General features: G+C 41.0%; 1 protein-coding gene across 2 annotated transcripts in view; it reads right to left on the reverse strand.

Moving 5' to 3' along the window:
- Positions 1–22,277, reverse strand: part of UVRAG (UV radiation resistance associated) — a 289,183-nt gene that overhangs the window by 155,888 nt on the left and 111,018 nt on the right. For both annotated transcript variants that reach the window (XM_004708836.2, XM_045293121.1), the window contains exon 7: positions 12,805–12,910. In XM_004708836.2, coding sequence (XP_004708893.1) covers positions 12,805–12,910 — 106 coding nt within the window. The remainder of the gene's footprint in view (positions 1–12,804; positions 12,911–22,277) is intronic.

The raw sequence follows: 22,277 nt of genomic DNA on the forward strand, positions 1-22,277 counted from the left end.
GTGAATCCATTAGCTGGGAGAAAGCAAGCTTTCAGAGAAACAGCCTCTCGATCAGACTCACAGACAACGAGGAAGCGCAGGCAGGCAGGGAGATGAGTAACGGTTTGGCCTTCCAAGCACTGGGCATGGAAAATGGCTTTGGCAGTTGTGCAGAAAGTCCTTTACAGCGATGATTTCTCACCCAAAACGCTCTTTTTCATCCCTGAAATCCTGATTCTAAACAGATGGCACGATCATTCATGAGAGGCATTCAAGCCAAGAAAAGAAGCCGGCAAGCTTATTTCCAATCATCATTATTAATACTGACTGTGAAAGCTTATGAAATGTGCCTTTAAAAAAATGATCCTCAGCATTTTTTTCTTCCTTCAATAACAAAAAACACTAATAGAAGGCTGGTACATGTTCTTAGATGAATGAGACATGGTCCCTGCATTCTCTAAGTTTGGGCTGAGTGAATGCAAGAGCCATTCGACCAACTATACAAGCAAATGACAAAGAATGAGGTTACTTATGAAAGAAAAACCAAGAAACAATTTGGATTTCATTAACAATTCTATTATGTGAGCAGGAATAAAAAAGTATGTGTATACATGTATGTACACACACGAGAAGGCTTAACAAGTTTGTAGGAAAATTCTACCATCTTTTAATTCCATTTTTCCAATAAGTTTTTGAAACTTCTTCAGAGATACACCTTCTTAGGAAGCAAGTTTTGGCCTCAATGAAACAGTTGTTTGATTTCCTTGACTTGAATTTTTTCACAAACTAAGTCAACTGAATTTTACATGAGCAGAGGGGTAAGAAAAAGAAAAGCAATGTATCAGGAAAAACGAACTATGCCTAGCTACCAGGCGCTAGGACTCAGAACTGACTCGACCATACACAACAGCATTATCAGGACTGGCCTGCTTTATCCAGAGTGCACTCTTCCATTGGAATATGTTTTCTAGATTCAAAAACTGCATTTGCAAGCCGATCTAAACACTAAGCTAATACAGGAAGACATGTGTTCAGTGTGTTTGTGTTATGGTCCATGTGCGGAAACTGGCCCATTTACAGAAACATATCAAGTCACTGAAACCCGGGATTGTTGGCTCTGATTTTTGATGAGCGGAGTAAATAAATTCTGCCAAGTAGGATCTGGTTCTGCTTCTTTTCTGAGACATCAAAGGCAAATGCTCCAAGATCTTCCTTTTCCATACGTCTATCCTAATGGGTTTCTGTATTCTATTTATCTGTTTACTCCAAGGGTACTTAAATTTACCTATGCATCTCCAGTAGGTCCTATTTAATTGGATTTTAGTGTGTCTACACAAAACTGTGCCTGATCTAAATATCTCCAATTTATATTAATCTATTTGCAAGCAGGCATTCCCATGTATGGCCTTTTAGAAAGAGTCATTTCAAAACAATAGACGAATTTGTAAATGGTATACTAAAGGAAATTAGTTTCTTCTCACAGATCATATCAGAGCTAGAAAGCCTAAGACAAAAGTTCTCAAAGCACACTCTTGATTTCGCCCCCCCCCCAGACAATGAGACCAAAAGTATTCTCCTGATAGGATGCTATTCTCGTCAGGGCTGTATCCTCTCACCACACTTACGCAATCTGTATGCTCAACAAGTAATCTGAGAAGCTGGACTCTGTGAAGAAGAACTCAGCATTAGGATTGGGGGAAGGTTTACCAACAACCTGATACACAGATGTCGCCTCCTCGTTTGCTGACCGTGAGGAGGACTTGAGGCACTGGCTGATGAAGACCGAAGACTGCAGCCTTTGGATGGACTGCAATCCGATGTACGTCCACCCAAATCCTCACAACTGGACCAAGAAGCATCATCATGATAAAGAGAGGAAAGTCTCGATTGTCAAAGATTTCATTTTGCTTGACTCCACAATCAATGCTCATGGAAGCAGCAATCAAGAAATCGAACAATGGATTGTGCTGGTAAACCGGCTTCACAAGACCTCTTTAAACTGCTGAGATGCAAAGGGCATCACTCTGAGGACTAAGGTGCTCATGACCAAGCCATGGCAAGTGAAAGTCGGACATGCATAAGGACTGGAGAAGAATCAATACATTTGAATTATGGTGCTGATGAAGAATTTTGGAAGCACTGTGGACCACCAAGAGAACAAACAAATTCCGCCAGACTCTATCACATGTATTTCCGAATGCATTATCGGGAGAGACCAGCCTCTGTAAAAGGCCATCATCCTTGGTGCAGTAGGCGATCGGTAAAGACGATGAACATCAATGCTATGGACTGATATAGTAGCTGTCACAAGGGGCTCAAAGACAACACCAGTTGTGAGGATGGCACAGCACCAGGCTGTTACTCATTCTGTTGTACTCACCGGACAACTCTATTATTTCCTCTTTTTATTCCCATTTCCTCATGTGTAAAGTGAAGTTTTCCAGAACATATAAATGGGTGTGAGAATCGAGCTGTCTTTTATTAAACTAGATTTTCAATTAACAGAAGCTAAATTCACAAAAATAAAATCCAAAGAAAGATTAATATCCAATTAAAAAAATAAATGAGCAGAATATTTCCCTAAAGATACGCAAATGGCCAATAAACACATGAAAAGATGTTCAATATCATTAGCAACATGGGGAATGCAAATTAAAACCACAATGAGATACCAGTTCATAGCAATTAGGACAGCGATTATTAAAAGTTACATTTAAAAACAGACAATAACAAGAGTTCATAAGGACATGAAAAACTAGAGCACTTTTACATTACTGGTGGGCGTGTAAAATGGTATAGCTGTTGTGGAAAACAGGTCAGCAGTTCCTAATATAATTATAGAATTACCAGATGCCCCAAGAATCTCACTTCTAGGTTTTTATGTATGAGAATTCCGAACCACAAAGAAAACATACAAATACACTAATGGTCACTGCAGCAAATTTCACAACTTGCCACACCGTGGAAACAATCCAAGTGCCCACTGACAGATGAATGGCCAAATAAAATGTGGAATGTGGATACAATGGCGAATTCACTATGAGGAGAAATGAAAGTCGGGCTCCTGTAACCACATCGATGAACATTAAAATATTATGCTAAGTGAAAGAGGCCAGTCACAAAAGGTCAAATGTTATGTTATTCTACCTTTGTGAAATATCTAAATCAGACTAATCCAAAGACAAAAGGAAATTGGTGGTGACCAGTGGGGTGAGGGTAAAACACGTTAAAATAAAACTAAATAAAGGCAAGCAGAATGATTATGTTGAACAAACGGTAAAGGTGTAACATTGTTCTTATTGCTCCATTCAAAATGTATTTCAGTTTTGTTTGTTTTTTTAATAAGCTCTTTCTCTCTGGAAAAAAAATAGGTCTTTGGAATATACTAACCAAAGAATCTGAGCTATTGTGTCGGATGGAATGTTTTCAACTGCAAATAACTAATCTGTGATAACAAAATGGCTTAAAGATTAGAGATTATTATTCTCTCTCGAATGTGAAAGTACTGAGGCCAAATGCTCCAAGACTGGAACTAACTCAGTAGCTCAGGAATGTCATCCAGAATCCATGGGTCTCCATCTTTCTGCTCGGTCCTAGCATGTGCTGACACTTGTTCTCGGACTTGACATCTATCGTTTTAAATGGCCGAAGTCGCTTGTTGCATCACTACAAACTCCAAAGGAACACCGATGAGCTGATTTCTCTGATAATATCTCCATTTCAAAAGTGAGGAAGACCTTTCCCAGAAAACCAAAAAATTCCCATCCTCTCACTTTTGCTAGAGAGGCATTGTGTAACCATTACACAATCAATCACTAGCAAGAGTGAGACCATGATTCACTGAATTAAGCCTTATTCCCCGACCACCTCCCAGCACTCTTCTAAGCAACCAGAAAGTGGAAAAACCAGGATTCTTCAGAGAAGAATTTTTTGTACGTACATGTGCACATGCTCCTCTCAGCATGAGGAAATCAAGTTAAAAAAAGTTAAACACAGAATTATCATAGGACCAACAATTCTATGCCTATGTGTATACCCAACACAATTGGAATGAGCTATTTGAAAAGGTGCTTGTACACAAATGCTCATAGCAACACTATTCACAGCAGCAAAGAAGTGGCAGTGACTCAAATGCTCCTCAGTGGATGGCTGGATTGACAACATTTGGTATACACGGAAAAGGAGTGCTGCTCAACCATGAGAGAATGAAGTACTGAGTACTGCTACGTGCTTCAAACTGTTACGCTAAGTGAAAGGGGCCAGGCGCAGAGCCCTCACATTATTTGAGCCATCTGCGTGAAAGATCCAGACTAGATCTCACTCCACATGGAGGCAGACAGTGGTCTGGAGAATGAGAGTAAAAGGATTCTACACTCAGGGGACGGAATCATCCTGAACCTAGATAGAGTTCTGAAGGTCGCACAACACCGGGAATGTACTGAGTGGCCTGAATTGTTTTTTTGTTGTTGTTTTGTTTTAATAATCATTTTATTAGGGGCTCATACAACTCATCACAATCCGTACATACATCACTGGTGTCCAGCACATTAGTACATATGTTGACTTCATCATTCTCACAACACCCGCCCTCCACTCAAGACCCTGATATCAGCTCCTCACACCCCCCCTCCGCTCCCTCTTCCCCCTGAACCCTTGATAATTTATAAATTATTATTATTTTATCATATCTTACCCCATCCGACCTCTCCCTCACCTACTTTTCTGCTGTCCGTCCCCCAGGGAGGAGGCCATATGTAGACCTTGTCATCTGTTCCCCCTTTCTCCCTCACCTTCCCTCCACCCTCCCGCTATCACCACTCTCTCCACTGGTCCTGGGGGGGTTCATCTGTCCTGGGTTCACTGTATTTCCAGTTCCTATCTGTGCCAGTGTACATCCTCCGGTCCAACCGGATATGTAAGGTAGAATTGGGGTCATGGTAGTGGGTGGGAGGAAGCATTTAAGAACTAGAGGAAAATTGCATATTTCATCGTTGGTACACTGCACTCTGATTGGCTCATCTCCGAATTGTTTACTTTAAAATTGGTCATTTTGTCTTTAGTAAATCTCATCACATAAATTATTTATATATATATATTTAAAAGGCCATAAGAATTTGGCTTCTGGTTAAGAAGGCGTGGTAAAAGAGAACATTAACCAACTAGTTTGACCAGAGTACTACAAAGGACAAAGTTGGAAGGCTTACTTTGATGTTACAACCTGTGAATCTGTAGTAGGCAATCTGGTATCTGTTAAGATAGATACTTAGTTGAATTTTCCGCTCAAAGAACCCAGAGATAGGATATTATGTATGAAGGGGCGTCAAAAAGTTCATGGAAAAACGGAATTAAAGGATAATGGGTGTTTCTATAAACATTGTGACGTGCTCTCATAATATCCCTTGATTTAAAAAAAACATCTGAAGGCATTTTAATGACGAAAGGAAAGACCGGTCAACAAATGTTGCTGAATAAACTGGATATACACACCTGGAAAGGGGAGGTTACCCTACTTCTCCTCATGTAAGAAATACACTCAAAATGGATCACAGATCTAAATGTAAAGCTATTAAAACTTCTAAAATAAGTCAAAGAAGAAATTTTCTGCAACTCTGAGATAGGCCAGGTTTTCGTAGAATGAATGTAAAAAGTTCTAATCATCAAATAAGATGAAAATAACACACTGGATTTCACCAAATTTTTAAAACTCAAGCTCTTTGGAAAAAAACTTCAAAGAGCATAACATGCAGCCACAGACTGGGAGATATTATCTGCAACACACATATCAGAGAAAGGACCTTATCCAAAATAAAAAGATACATGATATATATGAATATATAAATGTATGTATATTACAACTAAAAACAGGAAGACAAAATGATAAATGGAAAATGAAGGGAAAGTGTATGAAACTATGAGTGTACTAGTACTGAAAAAATTGGCAAATAAAGAACAGACAACGAGAGCCAAGTTTCTCACTATCAGAGAAGGATACTACAAGTCAGCTCGGTGATTGGGAACTAGGGGGTAGCTAAGAATGAACCACGTGCTTCTAGGTAAGAATAGAGAACATTAGAATCAACTTGTTTATTTTAATAGACCGAGAGATGGGTTTTATAGTGTATACATGGATCAGTATACAGACATATGCTTCCAAACGGTGTCCACTAAGTGGACCTGGAAGCAGTGACAATTCAGTAGCACCGAGCATACCTAATGTCCAGATCTTGGCTTCCAAATGTCCCTCTTCCATTTATAACAGAACCAAGAGGGTTCCTCAGAAAAATGGCTTGTTCTGGGGCTGAGGCAGTGAAAATAAAAAAAAAAAAAGTCTGGATCTTACAGCATCAGAAAGTAAGAAAGTGCTGTAAACAAACAGAAATGATAGGGCTCATCTACTCTGAGACCACAGACTAGATGGTGCCCAGCTATCCTTACCAACCGTTCTGATCAAGGCCACAACAGATGAATCCTAATAGGTCAGGAGAAAGCTGTGGAACACAACTCAAATTCCTGCCTTACGGGTCAGATTGAGCCAAGAGGACTCCTGAGGCTATAGCCTGAGATACACTGAAACCTTAAACTCAGACTAGCCCATTTGACGTCACCTTTTAGCATTCAACTGGCTCATAAAATAAAGACTATTATCCATGACCAATGAACTCCTTAAGAAACCCTCTGGAGGAGACTGTAGCAGTTACATAATATCCTGTCAACTTGAGTGAAGGGGTGGAGTCTAGCCTGTTAATCAGGTCATAGCCAATGGTGTCTCTGTGTGGGCATGGCCTTCTCCTGAGGATTCTGAAAACTCCTATCATCCTCCCTGGAGGAGGCGGGACACACACTCTCTCTGCGAGACATTCCTGTTGACAAGCCAGGGGGAGCCACGCTGATGGAGCCAGGGCCCTGGAGCTGGAGGAGACACCGTTCCCCCCATCTTCCCTGCCCAGGCCAGCACTGAGATGCTTCCACCACCACTGGATCCACAAGACTTTCCACCGACTGGCCTGTGATCTTCCTGCATTTATTGTCATTGCATGTGTTGTGTGAGTCTCAAGAGAAATTTATAGACTGGTATCGGACATATAGGCTAATATTGGGCTTATGAACTTGATCTGGACTGGACTGGGATGTTTTCTTAATATACAATTACTCTTTGATATAAAACTCTTTCTTATAGACATATGAGTGTTTATGAATTTGTTTCTCTAGTCCACCCAGACTAACACAGAGACTGAAGCATCAGAAATAAAAACAAAGATGAGAAGGTAAGGGGGAGGGGAACTAGAGTAGTGGAAACAGCACAATCAGAACCATATGAATGAGAATGATAATTGTAGAAAAAAAAGAAAGCCAGTGTCACTGAATAACTGTGTAGAAATTGTTAGATGGGAATCTAGTTTGCTGTATAAACTTTTACCTTAAACACCATAAAATATTAAGTAAACAAGCAAGAGGTTACAAGCTCCAATCTAAAATAATGTCCAATGGCCAAGGCTAGAATTGAAGCCACAAAATAAATGGCTCCAAATATAAGGTGCAAAAGTCTACAATGATACAAATGACTGAATAAAGAGTAAATGAATTGGTATGGATAGCTAGCTAGCTAGCTAGCTAGAAAGATAGATGGCAAATTTTGCATGGAAAAAAAGAAGAAAACTGATGAACTCTGAATAAATTGTGAATAAACCAGGTTGCATCAAAGTTAGTTTCTTGGTTTTGAAAATGTACCACAGTTGACAATAGGGGAAACTGGTGAAAAATGCATGAGAACTATCTTGGGAAGTTTTCTGTAAACCTAAAATCAAAAGTTTATTTTTTAACAAAATGATTTGAACTGATATGTCTGAAAAGTTACATAAATAGCCAAAAGAGCAAAAAAATTGCTCAACAGCATTAGCCATCATAGAAATACAATTTAGAACCCAAAGGTACCACTATGCATCCAGAAGAATGGCTAAAACTAAAGACTAATCACACATTTCTTGAAAAACAGAAGCTACCAAGTCTCACTCAAGAAGTAGGTAACTTTAATAACCCTATGTAACAAAGAAACGGAATTCCTAGTCCAAAACTTCTCTACAAAGAAAACTTCAGGGCCAGGTGGCTTCACTGGAGAATTCTATCAAACACTTATGAAATACAAAAACAAATTCTAGACACATTCGCCCAAAACCTAACAGGAAACACTTCCCAACTCACTGGTCGAGTCCAGTATTATCCTATCCGGAACCCCCCACCCACGCCACCAAAAAAAAAAAAAAATCAGAGATTAGAGGACAATAAAACCACAGATCAACATTCTTCATGAACAAAGATGCAAAAACCCGTAAAACATTTTTAACACACGGCGCCCAACAATACACATACATAACCAACTATGGCTTTCCCTCCTGGCCTTTTTCATTCACATCGGTGCAGTTTTCAAGTTTCTTAAACTGCCTCCTATTAAGCCCCCGTGACCGTGCTTTGTCCTCAAGGAAACCTATCAAGACTGATGTTAGGTACCACTGAGGTGGTTCTGAAGCATAGCAACCTTATGCACAGCAGAACGATGCACTGCCCACAACAGCATCATCCTCACTGGTTCCTAGGCTTGAGCCCATTGGTACAGCTAGTGTGTCCGTCCATCTCATGGAGGGCCCTCCTCTCTCTCACTGCCCCTCCGCTTTACCAAGCATGATGTCCTTCTCCAGGGACTGGTCTCTCCTCACAATGCGTTCAAAATGTGTAAGATGAAAACTTGTCATCCTGATGAGCACTCTGGCCATACTTCTTCCAAGATTTCCTCTTAGGAGTCCCCGGGATCAGTGTTCATAACTTTGTGAACTCACCTCTCTGCCTTGCTTAAATTTAACTGGCATATCGGGTTTCCTCTGTTTTCATTCAGGATTCTGTTTTGATTGGATCTTACTCTCTAGATTATATTGGTAAATCTAAGACTTTTCCTAATTTTAATTTGCTTCATAAAATCATCTTCATTAGCTTTGATCTTGCTTAAAAGTCTGATGGAAAGATCAGCCCTTTGTGCTGACTGATCTTTGCATAGCACTTTTGGCATCAGCTGAGCCAACACTTTGCTGGGACCAGGCTATTCACTTATCATTGCCAATGCCAAACCATGTGAGATCCCGACTATAGTAGCTATCACATCAGTGGCAATTCTACAGTGGTTTTCCAACAGTTTCTGGACTTTAACCAGTTTCTTCACTCGCTGAGCTTGAAGGTCTTTCTTCTCCTGATCCAGCCATCATTAAGATCTCCCAACCTTCCTTAACATACCTGTTCCATTTAAACTCTGTTATTTTATACAGGGCAGTATTTCAGTAAAGTTGTAAGGCTTTACTGACACAGGAACATGTCCACTTGAATTTCATGAAAATGTATCATTAACCCGAAACTCAAAATTGTTTTTCTCCGTGACATAAAAAGGACCCTTTTTTGCTGGAAGGCACACTAACAAGACTTAAGACAGGCGATTTCTGAGAGAACATGTCTGCAGCTACCCACTGGTCATGGAGACATGGTTAAACCTCCTTTGTTTGGAACAGATTTGTGCATGCGTCATGCACCGGAATCCTCGTTGCAATGCTTTTAGACTAACCCTCATATATGAGGGGGTACCCCCCCAAAACAAAAAAGCTCCGTCCTGCGGAACTTGTGTGGTACATTTTCCCACTAGGCAAGTATTGAGCAGTTCGCAGTGAGTTAATGTACCCAGTGGCGTCACCTGGGAAGGTTCTCTCTGGACACAGTGAATTTTTTGATAAAAACAGTTTCACTGAAATGTCATTTTTTTGTGATGGCTGATTTAAAAGAATGGGTGCGGCCATGGAATTTTGTTTCCTGCTCTGAAAAACTGCTACACAAACAGTTCTGATGTTGAACACAGCTTACAAGGGCAGCACTATGGGAAAAACTCAAGCACGAGTGGTTTTTCTCTTTTCAAAAAAGGTGAAATGTCGATTGATAACAAACAAACCTCATTCTGGATGCCCAGCAACTTCCTGAACAGATGAGAATGTCAATAAAATTCGTGCACTTGTGCTCAAAGACCAATGACGAGGGACCACTGAAGAGATGGAGAAGTTATCTGAACTATCTTGGAGCTCGGTTCAGCGAATTTTATGCAAGATTTGGGAATGAGAAGGATCACTATGCAATTGCCTTGGGTTCTGACTGACCAGGAAAAAGTGTCAAGTGGAAACATATCATGCTTTGAAAGAATGGCTCTAAAGTGACCCACACTTTTTTCCCCCAAGGTCATTACTGGTGACAAGACATAGTGCTATTCTTAAGACCTCCAAAACCAAACATCATTCAAGTCAATGGAAGACACCATTGTCACTCACCCAGAAAAAGCTCATTGAGTGAAATCAAAGATCAAGATGATGCTCATTTGTTTTTCCGATGTGAGAGGGATAGTGCGTTTGGAGTTTGTTCCACCAGGTCAGACTGATAATCAAGCTTTCTATTTAGACCAGTGGCTCTCAACCTTCCTAGTGCCGAGACCCTTTAATACAGTTCCTCATGTTGTGGTGACCCCCAACTATAACATTATTTTCAGTGTGAATAATAATATAGTTCTTCATAACTGTAATTTTGCTACTGTTATGAACTGGGCAACCCCTGTGGAAAGGTCATTTGACCCCCAAATGGGTCACAACCCACAGATTGAGAACCGCTGATTTAGAGGTTCTGAAAAGTTAGCATGTGTGACGAAAAAAGGCCTGATGTGTGGCAGATTGGGGACTGGTTTTGCCACCACAACAATGCACATGTGCTCATGCAGCCATCTCAGTGTGCCACTTTTTGGCAAAAAACAGCTTGCTTCTCTTGTTCCACACACCTGACCTCACCCCGTGCGACCTCCTTTTGTTTCCTCGAATGAAGAGGGACATGAAAGGACAATGATTTGACGACATAGAAGAGGTGAATAAAAAAACCAGGGAGGTTCTGTTAGCTATCCAAACAGATGAGTTTTAAATATATTTCCAAGAATGGGATTGCACATTTGACAAATGTATTAAGTGTAATGGAGAGTACTTTGAAGGTGATAAGGTTGTTTTGTAAAAAAAAAAAAAGTAAATACATAGCTTTGGAAAAAAATTACAGGTTTTTCTGGGTACCACCTTGTATGTTAAATTTAACAAGAACCATGGAGAAAATGAAGCAGGGAAGGGGACAAGATTTATTGTGAGAGGTGATGATTTTAAATGGGGTGATTAGAGAACTAGAAGATTTCTAGGTTCACTTTCAGTTCAAAATTCTAATGTTTTCTCCTGTGTTGACAAGGCAGCATGAAAAACACAGCGACACTCTGAACCTGACCTCTGTAAACTCATATATTCTAGCACCTTGCTCTGGTGTCGCCACTTATATTAAAAAAAAAAAAAAAAGGATTAAACATCCATTTTTTTTCAGACCAAGACAAAGCATATGCTGTCACATACTGAAATAAGTCATTCCCCAGCCTTGCCTTGGGAGAGGAAAACAAGAAAAATAAAACCATGAATTTCCCCCCAAAGTTCTCCAAATGTGGCACTAATGCACAGTAAAGAATTACAATTATCTGTCTTTTCTCTCCTTCTAAAAGAGCTATGATCTTAAACTTGATACATCAAACAAGAGGTGGGTCCGCAGCCTCTCAAAGGTACGCAGTCAGAGGAACCTCGTGACTCTCCTCCCGCATGTTGTGTGTCTGCAATGTGCCACGTGCAGTACCAGCCAGTCTGCAATGTGCCACGTGCAGTACCAGCCATTTTGTTACATTGAACAAGAAAAATTGCTAGCTATGGGCCAAATCAATAATTTTATAGGGTTCAAACTAATACATGTTCATCTATTAGTTTCCAATTCCATGAGAGAGAGACATGGGCTAATTGGACTGGGCTCTTCCAGACTATTGTGGGCAAATTTCAGAGTAACAAAGAGTCTTTGTGTAGCATGTAAAACGCCTTTTCCCAAATTGACAGTGTTGTGGATGACAACCGCAAGCTACTGCTGATGTGAAGCTAATATGCTTGTGCAACAATTACATTAAAAAAATATTTTTTTCAATCTAATGTCACTATGCATTAGCATAGCTGTGAGGTGTCTTTGTTTTGTTTGAGTTTCTGAGGATTTAATTTGAAGATATGAATTTTATTGTCGGTAATATAAGCCACAGCACAAATTTCATCGAAAGCCCTCCATACCTTAAGTAGCTTTGTTTTCAGCAACGCTCATTTTATCAGTTATACTCACTATTCTGTTTGGAAAAGGCAAAATCTCCCATCTAAAATTTACGTTTTTTTTCCTACTCGGAAGAGAATAAAGCGATTTAAAATGTTATTTATATCTCAATTTTGTCCATTTGGATTGGGATTTCTGTTTCTCTGGAAATGCCTCATTAGAGACTCTTTCTCAAAGTAAAGAATAGTGTTTCACAAACCAAGCTATTATACTCAATCCAAAGAATTTTTAAATTCACCCTTTAAAAGTAAACTAGTCCCTAAAGTTTATTTTTCCTTCTTTTGGCAGCTATTTTTCATTCACTATACAGTTCATGTTTAGAGCTCATATTATAAGACATTAATAAAATAGCCTGTTAATTATCTTCTAAGTAATTGTGTGTAATCTAAAGTTCCATCTAGCAGAAATGAGGCAAGTACTTTATATGTTAGGTTATTAACAGAGGGGAAAGTTTATTTCCAACTTTTAAATGTCAACGAAGTCTCAGCGAAACATTATCAATAAAGAAAACAAAATCCATCCAAGTAGAGCATGATGATGCACCGCTAGAAGGCCTGCGCTTTAAACAGGCAAGTAAATGTTTGAAAGACTTACCAGCTCATTGCTTGCAGATGTGAGCCTTAGCTTTTCTTCCATTTCCTTCCCAATTTTCTGAACAGTTACCTGAGTCTGTTTAATTGCACACTGGGCTCTATGCAGTCTAGAAATAAAAGTTTCAGAAAAATTTAAGTGTGTTAAACTCTACATACACGGTAACAGATGCAAATGAAACCAAAAAAAGGCAGAGTTTTCAGAATCAAAAGACTTAATACTGGACTTAAACCAATTGTTTTTCAATTCTCTAGCACATTTACAATGATACAGCAGGAATTACTGTATAGTCTAAAAACTTGTTTCCTTTTCCAGACTGCTGCCTCTGAAGTATTAAAAGCTAAGAGTAAATTCAAGCGGAGTACGGATGAGATCTCAGGAACAGTCTGGCTGGATTCTATCAGGCTACAGACATGGACATGTTGTTGTTGTTGTTAGTTCCACTGAGTCGGTTCTGACCCACAGCGACCAGATGCACAACAGAAGGAGACACTGCCTGGTCCTGCACCATCCCCCAAATTGTTCCTATGCCTGAGATGCGGGAACAGTCCCTGAGAAATCAAGTGGATTGCAAAGGCTACCCTGAGAGCATCATTAATAGGCAGAAGATTACTTCCGGGCATCCATAGAAAACAAAGTTCACCATCATCCCAGGTTAGAGGACCGGATGCAAGCAGTCGGCACACGGAAACAGGTCCGAGAAACAAAGACGGTCCTAAAGATAGCGTAGAGAAGCACTCTCGTCCTGGAGCAGAGCCCACGTGACGACGGAATGCTCAGGGAGGGCCGTCACGGAACATGAGAAACTGAAGGGCGACTTCCCGATTTTTGCTTTGGTTATGGATTTTTTTAGCCCGCTCTAAAACATGACTCATACACATTTAGACAGAAAAATGATACCTCGAGGTGTTTTTATTTGTAGCTGACATTTCTATGTGGAAATCACCACACCCAGAAACCTGACTGCCTTTGAGTCGACTCTGGCTCCTGGCGACCCTATAAGGTAGGGTAGAAGTGCCCCTTGTGGGCTTCTGAGACGCCACCTCTTTCAGGACGTGGGAAGCCTCATCTTTCTCCCATGGAGTGGTTGGTGGTTTTAAACTGCTGAATGTATAGGGTTAGCAGCCCTATACATAACCACTAGGCCTCTAGTGCTCCTGGCCTAGGATATCATAGGTGCGTATAAAATAATAACCGGAATTAATCAGTGACTTCAGTAAGGTCATAGGGTAAATAGTCGATATATAAAAACTCAATTCCATTTTACTCACTAGCCATAGACAATGAGCCTGGTGGCTATATCGTTTAGCACTTGGCTATATCGTTTAGCACTTGACTGTCAGTCACCAGGTCACAGTTTGAACCCCCCAGATACCCTATAAGAGAAAGATGTGGCAGCCTGCTTTCACAGTCTTAGAAAAGCTACGGGGCAGTTCTATTCTGTCCAATAGGGTCACTATGAGCTGGAATTAATTTGATGACAATGGGTAGTATTGGTCATAGACATAAACACCTGAAATATAAAAATTTTTAAATATCTTTAATGTTAGTATCTAAAACACAAATTAGGGCTAAACTGAGCAAACAATGTGCAAGTCTGACACTGAAACGATAAAATACCGTAGAGATAAAGAAGACACAAATAATTGGGAAAATCCATCATGTACAAGGACTGAAAGATTACATCGTGTTAAGATGTATTCCCGTCCCCACCCCCTAAAATAAGAGATGTATTCCCCAAACAGATCAATAGTTTTAAAGCCCTGGTCAAAGTCCCAGCTTTGTTTTTGTAGAAATTAATAAACAGACACAGTAATTTACTAGAAAAGCAAAGCATTTAGAAGAGAGAGCGAGTTCCTATGAAGATCTTCTAGAAAGCTAAGCAATCAAAGCTCTGAAGGAAGTATCATCACAGGAAGGACAAATCGATCAATGGAACGGAATAGAGAACAGACACATATCTAGACCCACGGGCCACTTGGGGAAAAGAAAGTATCTTAAGTAATGCTGACACAACTAATAAAGTGGGGAAATGAACTATCTTCTACCTAACGGTACATATGAAACATCAATTTGAGAGGGATCGTAAAACTTCCGAAAGAAAACAGAGCAGAGTACCTCACAAGCTCCAGGCAGGAAAAGACTTTTAAAGAAGACACAAAGAACAGTATCCATAAAATTTTAAATGTTCAATTGGATTCTGTCAAAATCTAAAACATCTGTTCACCTAAAGATGTCATTAAGAAATGAAAACGGCAGTCCACTGATAGGGAGAAACTATTTGCAACACATGTATTCACATTTGACAAAGGACTTGTATCTAGAATATCTAAAGAACTCTCACAAATAAGTAACAATAACAATATAACTCAATTAAAAAATGGGCAGATAAAAGATGAGCCAGTAGGCATATGAAAGGGGTTCAACCGTAGACACTGGGAAAAGGAAAAGTTGATCACATTTCACACCTGTTCCAAAAACTCAAAAGCAAGCTCATTGCCGTCAATTCCATTCCAACTCATAGTGACCATACAGGAGAGCGTAGCAACTGTCCCTGTGGATTTTAGAGACTGTAAAATCTTTATGGGCGTCGAAGCCTCATCCTTCTCCCACTGAGCTGCTAGCAGCCAAACGTAACCAATCCCCTGTGCCACTAGGGCTCCTATTCATACCTGTTAGCATAACTGACACTAAAGTGACAACATCAAATGATGACAACAAGGGGGAGCCACTGAACTTGCATAAGAGGGATACCCCCCCACCCCCCAGCTATGTGTTTAAATTTTTTTTACAAAACAACCTGATCACCTTCAAAGTACTCTCCATTACACTTAATACCCTTGTCAAATCTGTGATTCCATTCTTGGAAACATTTCTTAAATTCATCTGTTTAGATGGCTGACAGCACCTCCCTGGTTTTTTTCTTCACCTTTTTCTACATTGTCAAATCGCTATCCTTTTATATCCCTCTTTACTTGGGTAAACAAAAAGAAGTTGCAATGAGCGAGGTCAGATGAGTCAAGTGCATGGGGCAAGAGAGGCATGCTGTTTTTTGCCAAAAACTGGAACATTGAGATGGCTGTGTGAGCAGGTGCATTGTTGTGGTGGCAAAACCAGCCCCAGCCTGCCACAAATCAGACCTTTTTTTATCACACACTGTGAAGCAATCTTTTCAGAACCTGTAATTGGAAAGGCTGGTTAACTGGCCCAGTGGGTGAATTCCAAATGCTCTACAGGTCAACATTTTCGTTTGTTCAGAACATTGACAGCCGTCCAGAACGAGGTTTGTCATCAATCGACATGTCACCTTTTTTGAAATGAGAAAACCACTCACTCATACGCTTGAGTTTTTTCCCATAGCACTGTCCTTGTAAGCTGTGTTCAACATCACAACAGTTTCTGTGGCATTTTTCTAGTGCAGGAAACAAAATTTCACAGCCACACACTGTTTTCTTAAATCGGCCATCACAAAAAATAAGGTTTGAGCAAAAATGCTTTTATGGAAAAATTCACTGTGACCAGAGAGAACCTTCCCAGGTGATGCCACTGGGTGCACTAAGAGTGAGTTGCTTAATGCTCACATACAATGAAAGCTCCTCCCAGCAGAGTTTTTTTTCTGGTTGTTGGTTTTTTTTTTATACCCCCTCATAGATGGCTGGAAAATTGTAAAATACTGCTACCATTCTAAAGAACTATTACTTAGAGTTAAAACATATATCTAGCCTGTGACCCAGTAATTTTACATTCAGGTACCCACCCCGGAAAAAATTAAAATATATTTAGAAACAATTTTGATGTTCATTAAACAGTAATGTTAATAAACAAGTTGTCATATGGTATACTTGTACAATAAAATTCTATTCAAAGAAAAAGAAGTGCATGACTGATGGGCACACCACCATGGATGAAAAATATCTAAACTCTGTACCTAGCAAAAGAAATCCAGAAACAAAAGGTACATCCTGTATGATTCTATCCATGGAATGATCAAGAGTAAGTGCAAACCGATATATGAGTATGGGACTAGAAATCAAGGGTGGCTGAAGCCTCTAAGGGGAGAGATTAAAATGTTCTGACTCATGACTGAGGTGAGTGTTTACACTCACCCAAATGCATGTTTACATTTAAGGTCTTTGTAAAGCACTGTATGTGAAATTTAACCCCCAGTCTTTAAAAATTGCTTGTCGATCCTAATCTTCTATATCAATCCTTCCCCTCCACATTGAAAGTTTAATTTCATTAGGGATTTGATGGAGTGAAGACCTCTGCCCATAGTGCACTGTGACACTACACACTAAAACTGCTCAGGACATCCCCACAGGTTAGCAGCCTGGCCGAGAGCCACTGAGGATTTCTTAGTCCACTTCTCAAAGGGCGCCACTCTCATAATGGCCTCTTTGTTTATGAGATCAGATACTCAGTAATTTTCCCTGGGCTCCTAAGGAATCCAATGGAGGAGATTACTCTCTATCCAACTTCCTCTGGGGTGGGGGGGGTGCGTGAGCACGTGCGCGTGCACACATACATGCAAGCACTCATGAGTGTACACATGCTTCATATACATCAATAATCTCACTCTTTTACACAAAAGTGATTCTATAAATAGTTTTTTAAAAATAATATGGGGTCCTTTGTGATCTCTTCTCTGCTTACATATTCCACCTCATTTCATAATTTTTTTTTGCCTTGCACCTTTAACTCAATAATACTAAAGGTGATTCTCCAAGCCTATCGTGCAACTTCTTGCCTTCATAGTTTTGATGGAAAATTATGTCTTACAGACTATTCCCTCTGCCTACCAACTCTCTTTCACAGACAAGTAAGCTCCCATTCTATTCAGAGGGGTCCACACACAACTTCATCAAAGGCCCTCCGGAACGCTCCCACACAGGGCAGCGTATTCCTTTCTCTGGCAATGCCCCCTCTCTCGTGTCCAGCACCATAATAACTATTACAGAACTACATTCCACAGTAAATGTTTATTGCCTTGTCCCACACTTGTTCACTGTGTCTTCCTGAGACAACACACACCACATATTTTCTATACATACTGCCAGTGTTTAGGGTATTGGCATCAAATGGGCACTACAATGAGTATTTGCTGACTGGATGTCTACTAATGACTAAATAGAAAAGTTTAGCTTCCAAGATTTAATTATTTTTCAATGTTTATCAATAGAAGAGGAAATGAATTATTAGTGTGCTATTTTTCTCTATTTACAGATTGGAAACTTTGGGATAGTAGATTGAAAATAAAAACCACATAAATCAGAGGCCACTCATTCAAGTAGGAAACTAGGTGTGCATGTTTTACTTAAAAGGTTATCAGCCTTCTAATAGTGATAGGCGTCATTAACCCTGAGGAGAAGCCAACCAAATAAGCTGCTGCTTTAAAAGGGGGGAAATGCTGTCTAAAACTCACTGGTACTATGCAAACAACCTTGTCAACTGGTAAAGACTTTAAAAATAAAAATGATTCATGACCATAATTAATGTATGACTTCAACTATTTGGCTCTCACCGCCCCAGACGCTTTCTGATCTTACCTTAGGGGCTTAAAACACACAGACAGAGCCACATTCCCTCCAACCTTCAGTGTTATCCAAATAGACTTCCAGAGCCCTTGCTACATCAAGACCGGGCTAATAACATTCCCCTCTCAAAACCAACAGGGGAATAAAAGTTTGAAGTTTTTAGGCTCTAAAAAATAATGTGGGACATCCTGATTCCCCTGGGGGGGAGGAGGTGAAAACCTGACAAGAAAAGAAACAACCGCTTTACCCCCAAACCAACTAGGAAAGGATTCTGTTAAAAAAAGAAAATAAAAAGCATGCTGGTGATTGGTCAACTCCGACACCAACACCCCCAAGCTCAAACACGCCACCAACATCCCTAGTCCTGGGGGGGAAGGGTCAAGTAATTATCTGATAAATGGGTGGTTATAGTAAATAGATGCATTCCTATGATTTCATATGATTATGATTTGTGATGATAGCAAAATTGAAACAGGGCTAGAAAAAAACCCCAAAGTGCTTTGAGGTTCCATGTTGCTATGATTGTGATAGTAATCTCCCATCAGGTCATTTCTGACTCACAGTGACCCTGCAGGGCCGAGTCCAGCAGGTTTCAAAGGCTCTAAGTCTTTAGGGAAGTCTTTAAGTCTAAAGGCTATACATCTTTAGGGAAGCAGGTGTCTTTCGCTCTCGGAGCAGCTGGTAGATGTGCACTGCTGACCTTTCTATTAGCAGTGTGATGCTTCACCGACAATGTCACAGAGGCTCCTTACATGCAATGGGACACTGACAAGTATTACGTCTAATAAATATAACGTAATTGAGAACATACCTATCATATATCTCAGTAAAGGAAAAGTTTAGTGTTCACTAAACCAAATTTAGAATGCTGCACTCAAGTTTAAGACAGAGACTGACCCTACAAGACAATAATGTCCTATGGCTTGAGGGGAGAACTACGGAAGCGGGAACTAGAAGACCAGGCAAGGGCACAGGGACAGAAACCCACATCCTCGATGGCTTTGGATTCCACGGGAAAGACTTCAGATTTCTATCTCGTAGGCATTACAAAATCATTGAAAAGTTTTAAGCTGAGAATTTAATTATAGTTATGTTTTTTTAAAGTTCTTTCTTCAGATAGTAAGGTTAAAGAAACACGATTGCAAAGAGGATGTAAGATGGCCAAGAGAAAGACCAGGGCGAAGTTACTGAAGCAGTCCAAGCAAAAGGTGGGCCGGACCCCAGGTTAAAGCAGTGTCGGGAAGATGGTGCAAACACGCTCTAACGTAAAGAGGAGAGCGAGGTGGATGCCTGGTACCACAGTCCACAGAGATAGTGCTCTACATCCTACTTCGGTGAGGAGCACCTGGGGTCTTAGAAGCTCATGAGCCGTCACGTAAGGTGTAACTATTGGTCTCTCTCCTGGTCTGGCAGGAAGTAAAAAAAGGTGATAAAAATGGAAGATTCAGGAAAGCAGTAAGTCCACTGGTCTAACAGGTCTGGAGAACAGCAGGACAGATCCTACCGAGTTTTAACATAAATCGGGGAGCAGTTATGGAACCAAAAGAGCAGCACTTGTGCAAGCATGTCGCTTCTGGTCAGCCAGGTGAAGAAGAAGAGCGGGACACAGGGAAGAAGCGGGCGAGGTGATGGTACAGTGATGTGGCTGCAGCGAACGAGCACATTCAGTTGCCGAAGGTAAAACCGATCATCTGTGCTGCAAACCTTCACTCGATTCATGAGAAGTTCTAAACAACAGGAACAAACTATCAGAGAGAAAACCAAATCTGTCTTGGGAGAAGTACAGCCAAAATGCTCCTTGGATGTGAGGATGGAGACTTCAGCTCCGTATTATCAAGAGGACCCAATCCCTGGGGAAGGATATTACGCTTGATAAGATAAAAGGCTCTTGAAAAAGGAGCAGACCTTTACAGAGATGGACTGACAAGGGTTGCAACCATGAGCTAAAACATGGCGAGGAATGGGGGAAAGGCAGTGGATCGGGCAGGGTGCGTTCTGCCGTGCACAGAGTTGCCATGAGTTGGAACCAGTTCCCCAGTTCCGGACAGCAGTCTTTGTGGAAGGAGATCACCAGGTTTTCTTCTACAGAGCTGCTTGTGTTGACTTGAACCTTTTGGCTAACAGCCGTGCTTAACCTTTGCACGAACTAGGGCTCCTTTCACGCATTCCAGGAAGAGGTCAAAGCGGACCGGGTATTAAAATGAAGGGCAGAAATTAGCAATAGTTACCATGTGGTGACATTACTGACCACCTCCTTATCTAAACTGTGATTCTTCTCAGTAGCACCGGGAGCATGGCTGTACCTGGAGCCACATTAACGCTGTAATCACTGGGCTTTTCTGCACTGGGTCCCACCCGCCCCTGGAAGAGGTGACCTTTATCTCAGGTTTGTTTTCCTTGCTTCCCCATAGCACTTGGGAAACACAGGCCTTCAATAAGACGTAGTCAATAAATACTACGGAAACTCCTGTTCTTAGAAACATAATTAGCAGTCTCTGCCTCACCCTTCTCTTAGACCTTCCTAACAGTAAGCCAAGGCGCCCTTGAGTCGTCCGGACCCATGGAGACACCACGTGTACCAGAGGAGAACTGCTCGCTGCAGGGTTTCCAACAGCTGCTTTTTCAGAAGAACATCACCAGGGGCCTCCTTTGAGCGGATACCAACTGCCAATCTTTTCGTTAGCAGCTGTAGACAGTAACTGTGTACACCACCCAGGGCCTTTACAATGCTGCTATTGTTGAGTCAATTCAGACTCACAGGGACCCAGATACGGTTTCCGAGATTGTAAATCTTGATGGGAGCAGAGTCTATCTTTCTCCCTTGGAGCTGCGAGTGGATTCAAATGGCTGACCTTATGGTGAGCAGCCTAACGTGTGGCCCATTATGCCACCAGGACTCCCTATAGGCCCTCAATAAATAACAGATGACCATTTTCAGATTTCTTCTAATGCTGTTGTCACAATGTTCCCAAATAGTCATCCACTGATTCATGTATTCATGTTTTCTTTTAAGTTTATGAAGCATAGGAAAACTCCTAAAACCTGTCGTGAGAACATCTGAAGCAGTTTAAGAAGTACAAGACAAAAGAACTTTTAAGGTCCCCTTAGTCGATTTTTCCAATGTCTACATGCCATTCACTTTCCAAAGTATTTGGTAAACTCCTAAGATGCCAGTGGCCTTGTGCTTGGTGTTGAGGGAACAACAGGTGTGGCGGTTAGATTCCATGTTAGCTTGAACCTATGTGAAAGGGCAGGGGTGGGGTCCAACATATGAATCAGGTCACAACTTGATGATGCCTCCTTGGGGGTGTGGCTTTTCCTCTCTTGTCCCTTCACCTTCCTCCTTGCTGGGACTGTGTCTGCCTCCATGGGTGGCCCCATGTGGGTAGCTGACCCTGGAAGCTAAGCTCAGAGCTGTCTCTGCCCTGCTATGTTCCCACCGACCTTGGACCCCTGCCACTTTGCCCCCATCAGCCTGGGATCTCTCTGCTTCCCAAGTCACCTTTCTGTGCCATTGGCCTGCAGCTACCTGAGGAGTCTGAGGAGGGCTTCAGCTGGCCATCGACTTGACTTGGGCTGGGCTGCTTGCTTGATATAAAATTACTACTTGATACAAAGGTCTTTCTTATACCTATTTGAGTGTCACTGGTTCTGTTTCTCTATGCAATGCTCAAAAAATTCAATGGAGACTTAGTCCATGTGGGGGGGAGGGGTCTGTAAATGGATTGGGGGCTTTCACTGGCATCTGTTCCAGACTGTCAATCTTTACAGGAGCAGATAACCTCACCCTTCTCCCAAGGAGCAGGTGATGGTTTTAAACCACTGACCTTGCAGAAACACCATCACCAGAGCTCCTCTTTCTAGACACTACATGTCATCAGTATAACTTAATTTTTCTGGCTGCCATATTCCACTGATTATGAATTTCAGCCTAATTGTTAA

The sequence above is a fragment of the Echinops telfairi genome, unplaced genomic scaffold (assembly GCF_000313985.2).
Source record: "Echinops telfairi isolate 266 unplaced genomic scaffold, ASM31398v2 ScPeMD7_1713;HRSCAF=2227, whole genome shotgun sequence".
In the NCBI taxonomy this organism is placed as follows: Eukaryota; Metazoa; Chordata; class Mammalia; order Afrosoricida; family Tenrecidae; genus Echinops; species Echinops telfairi.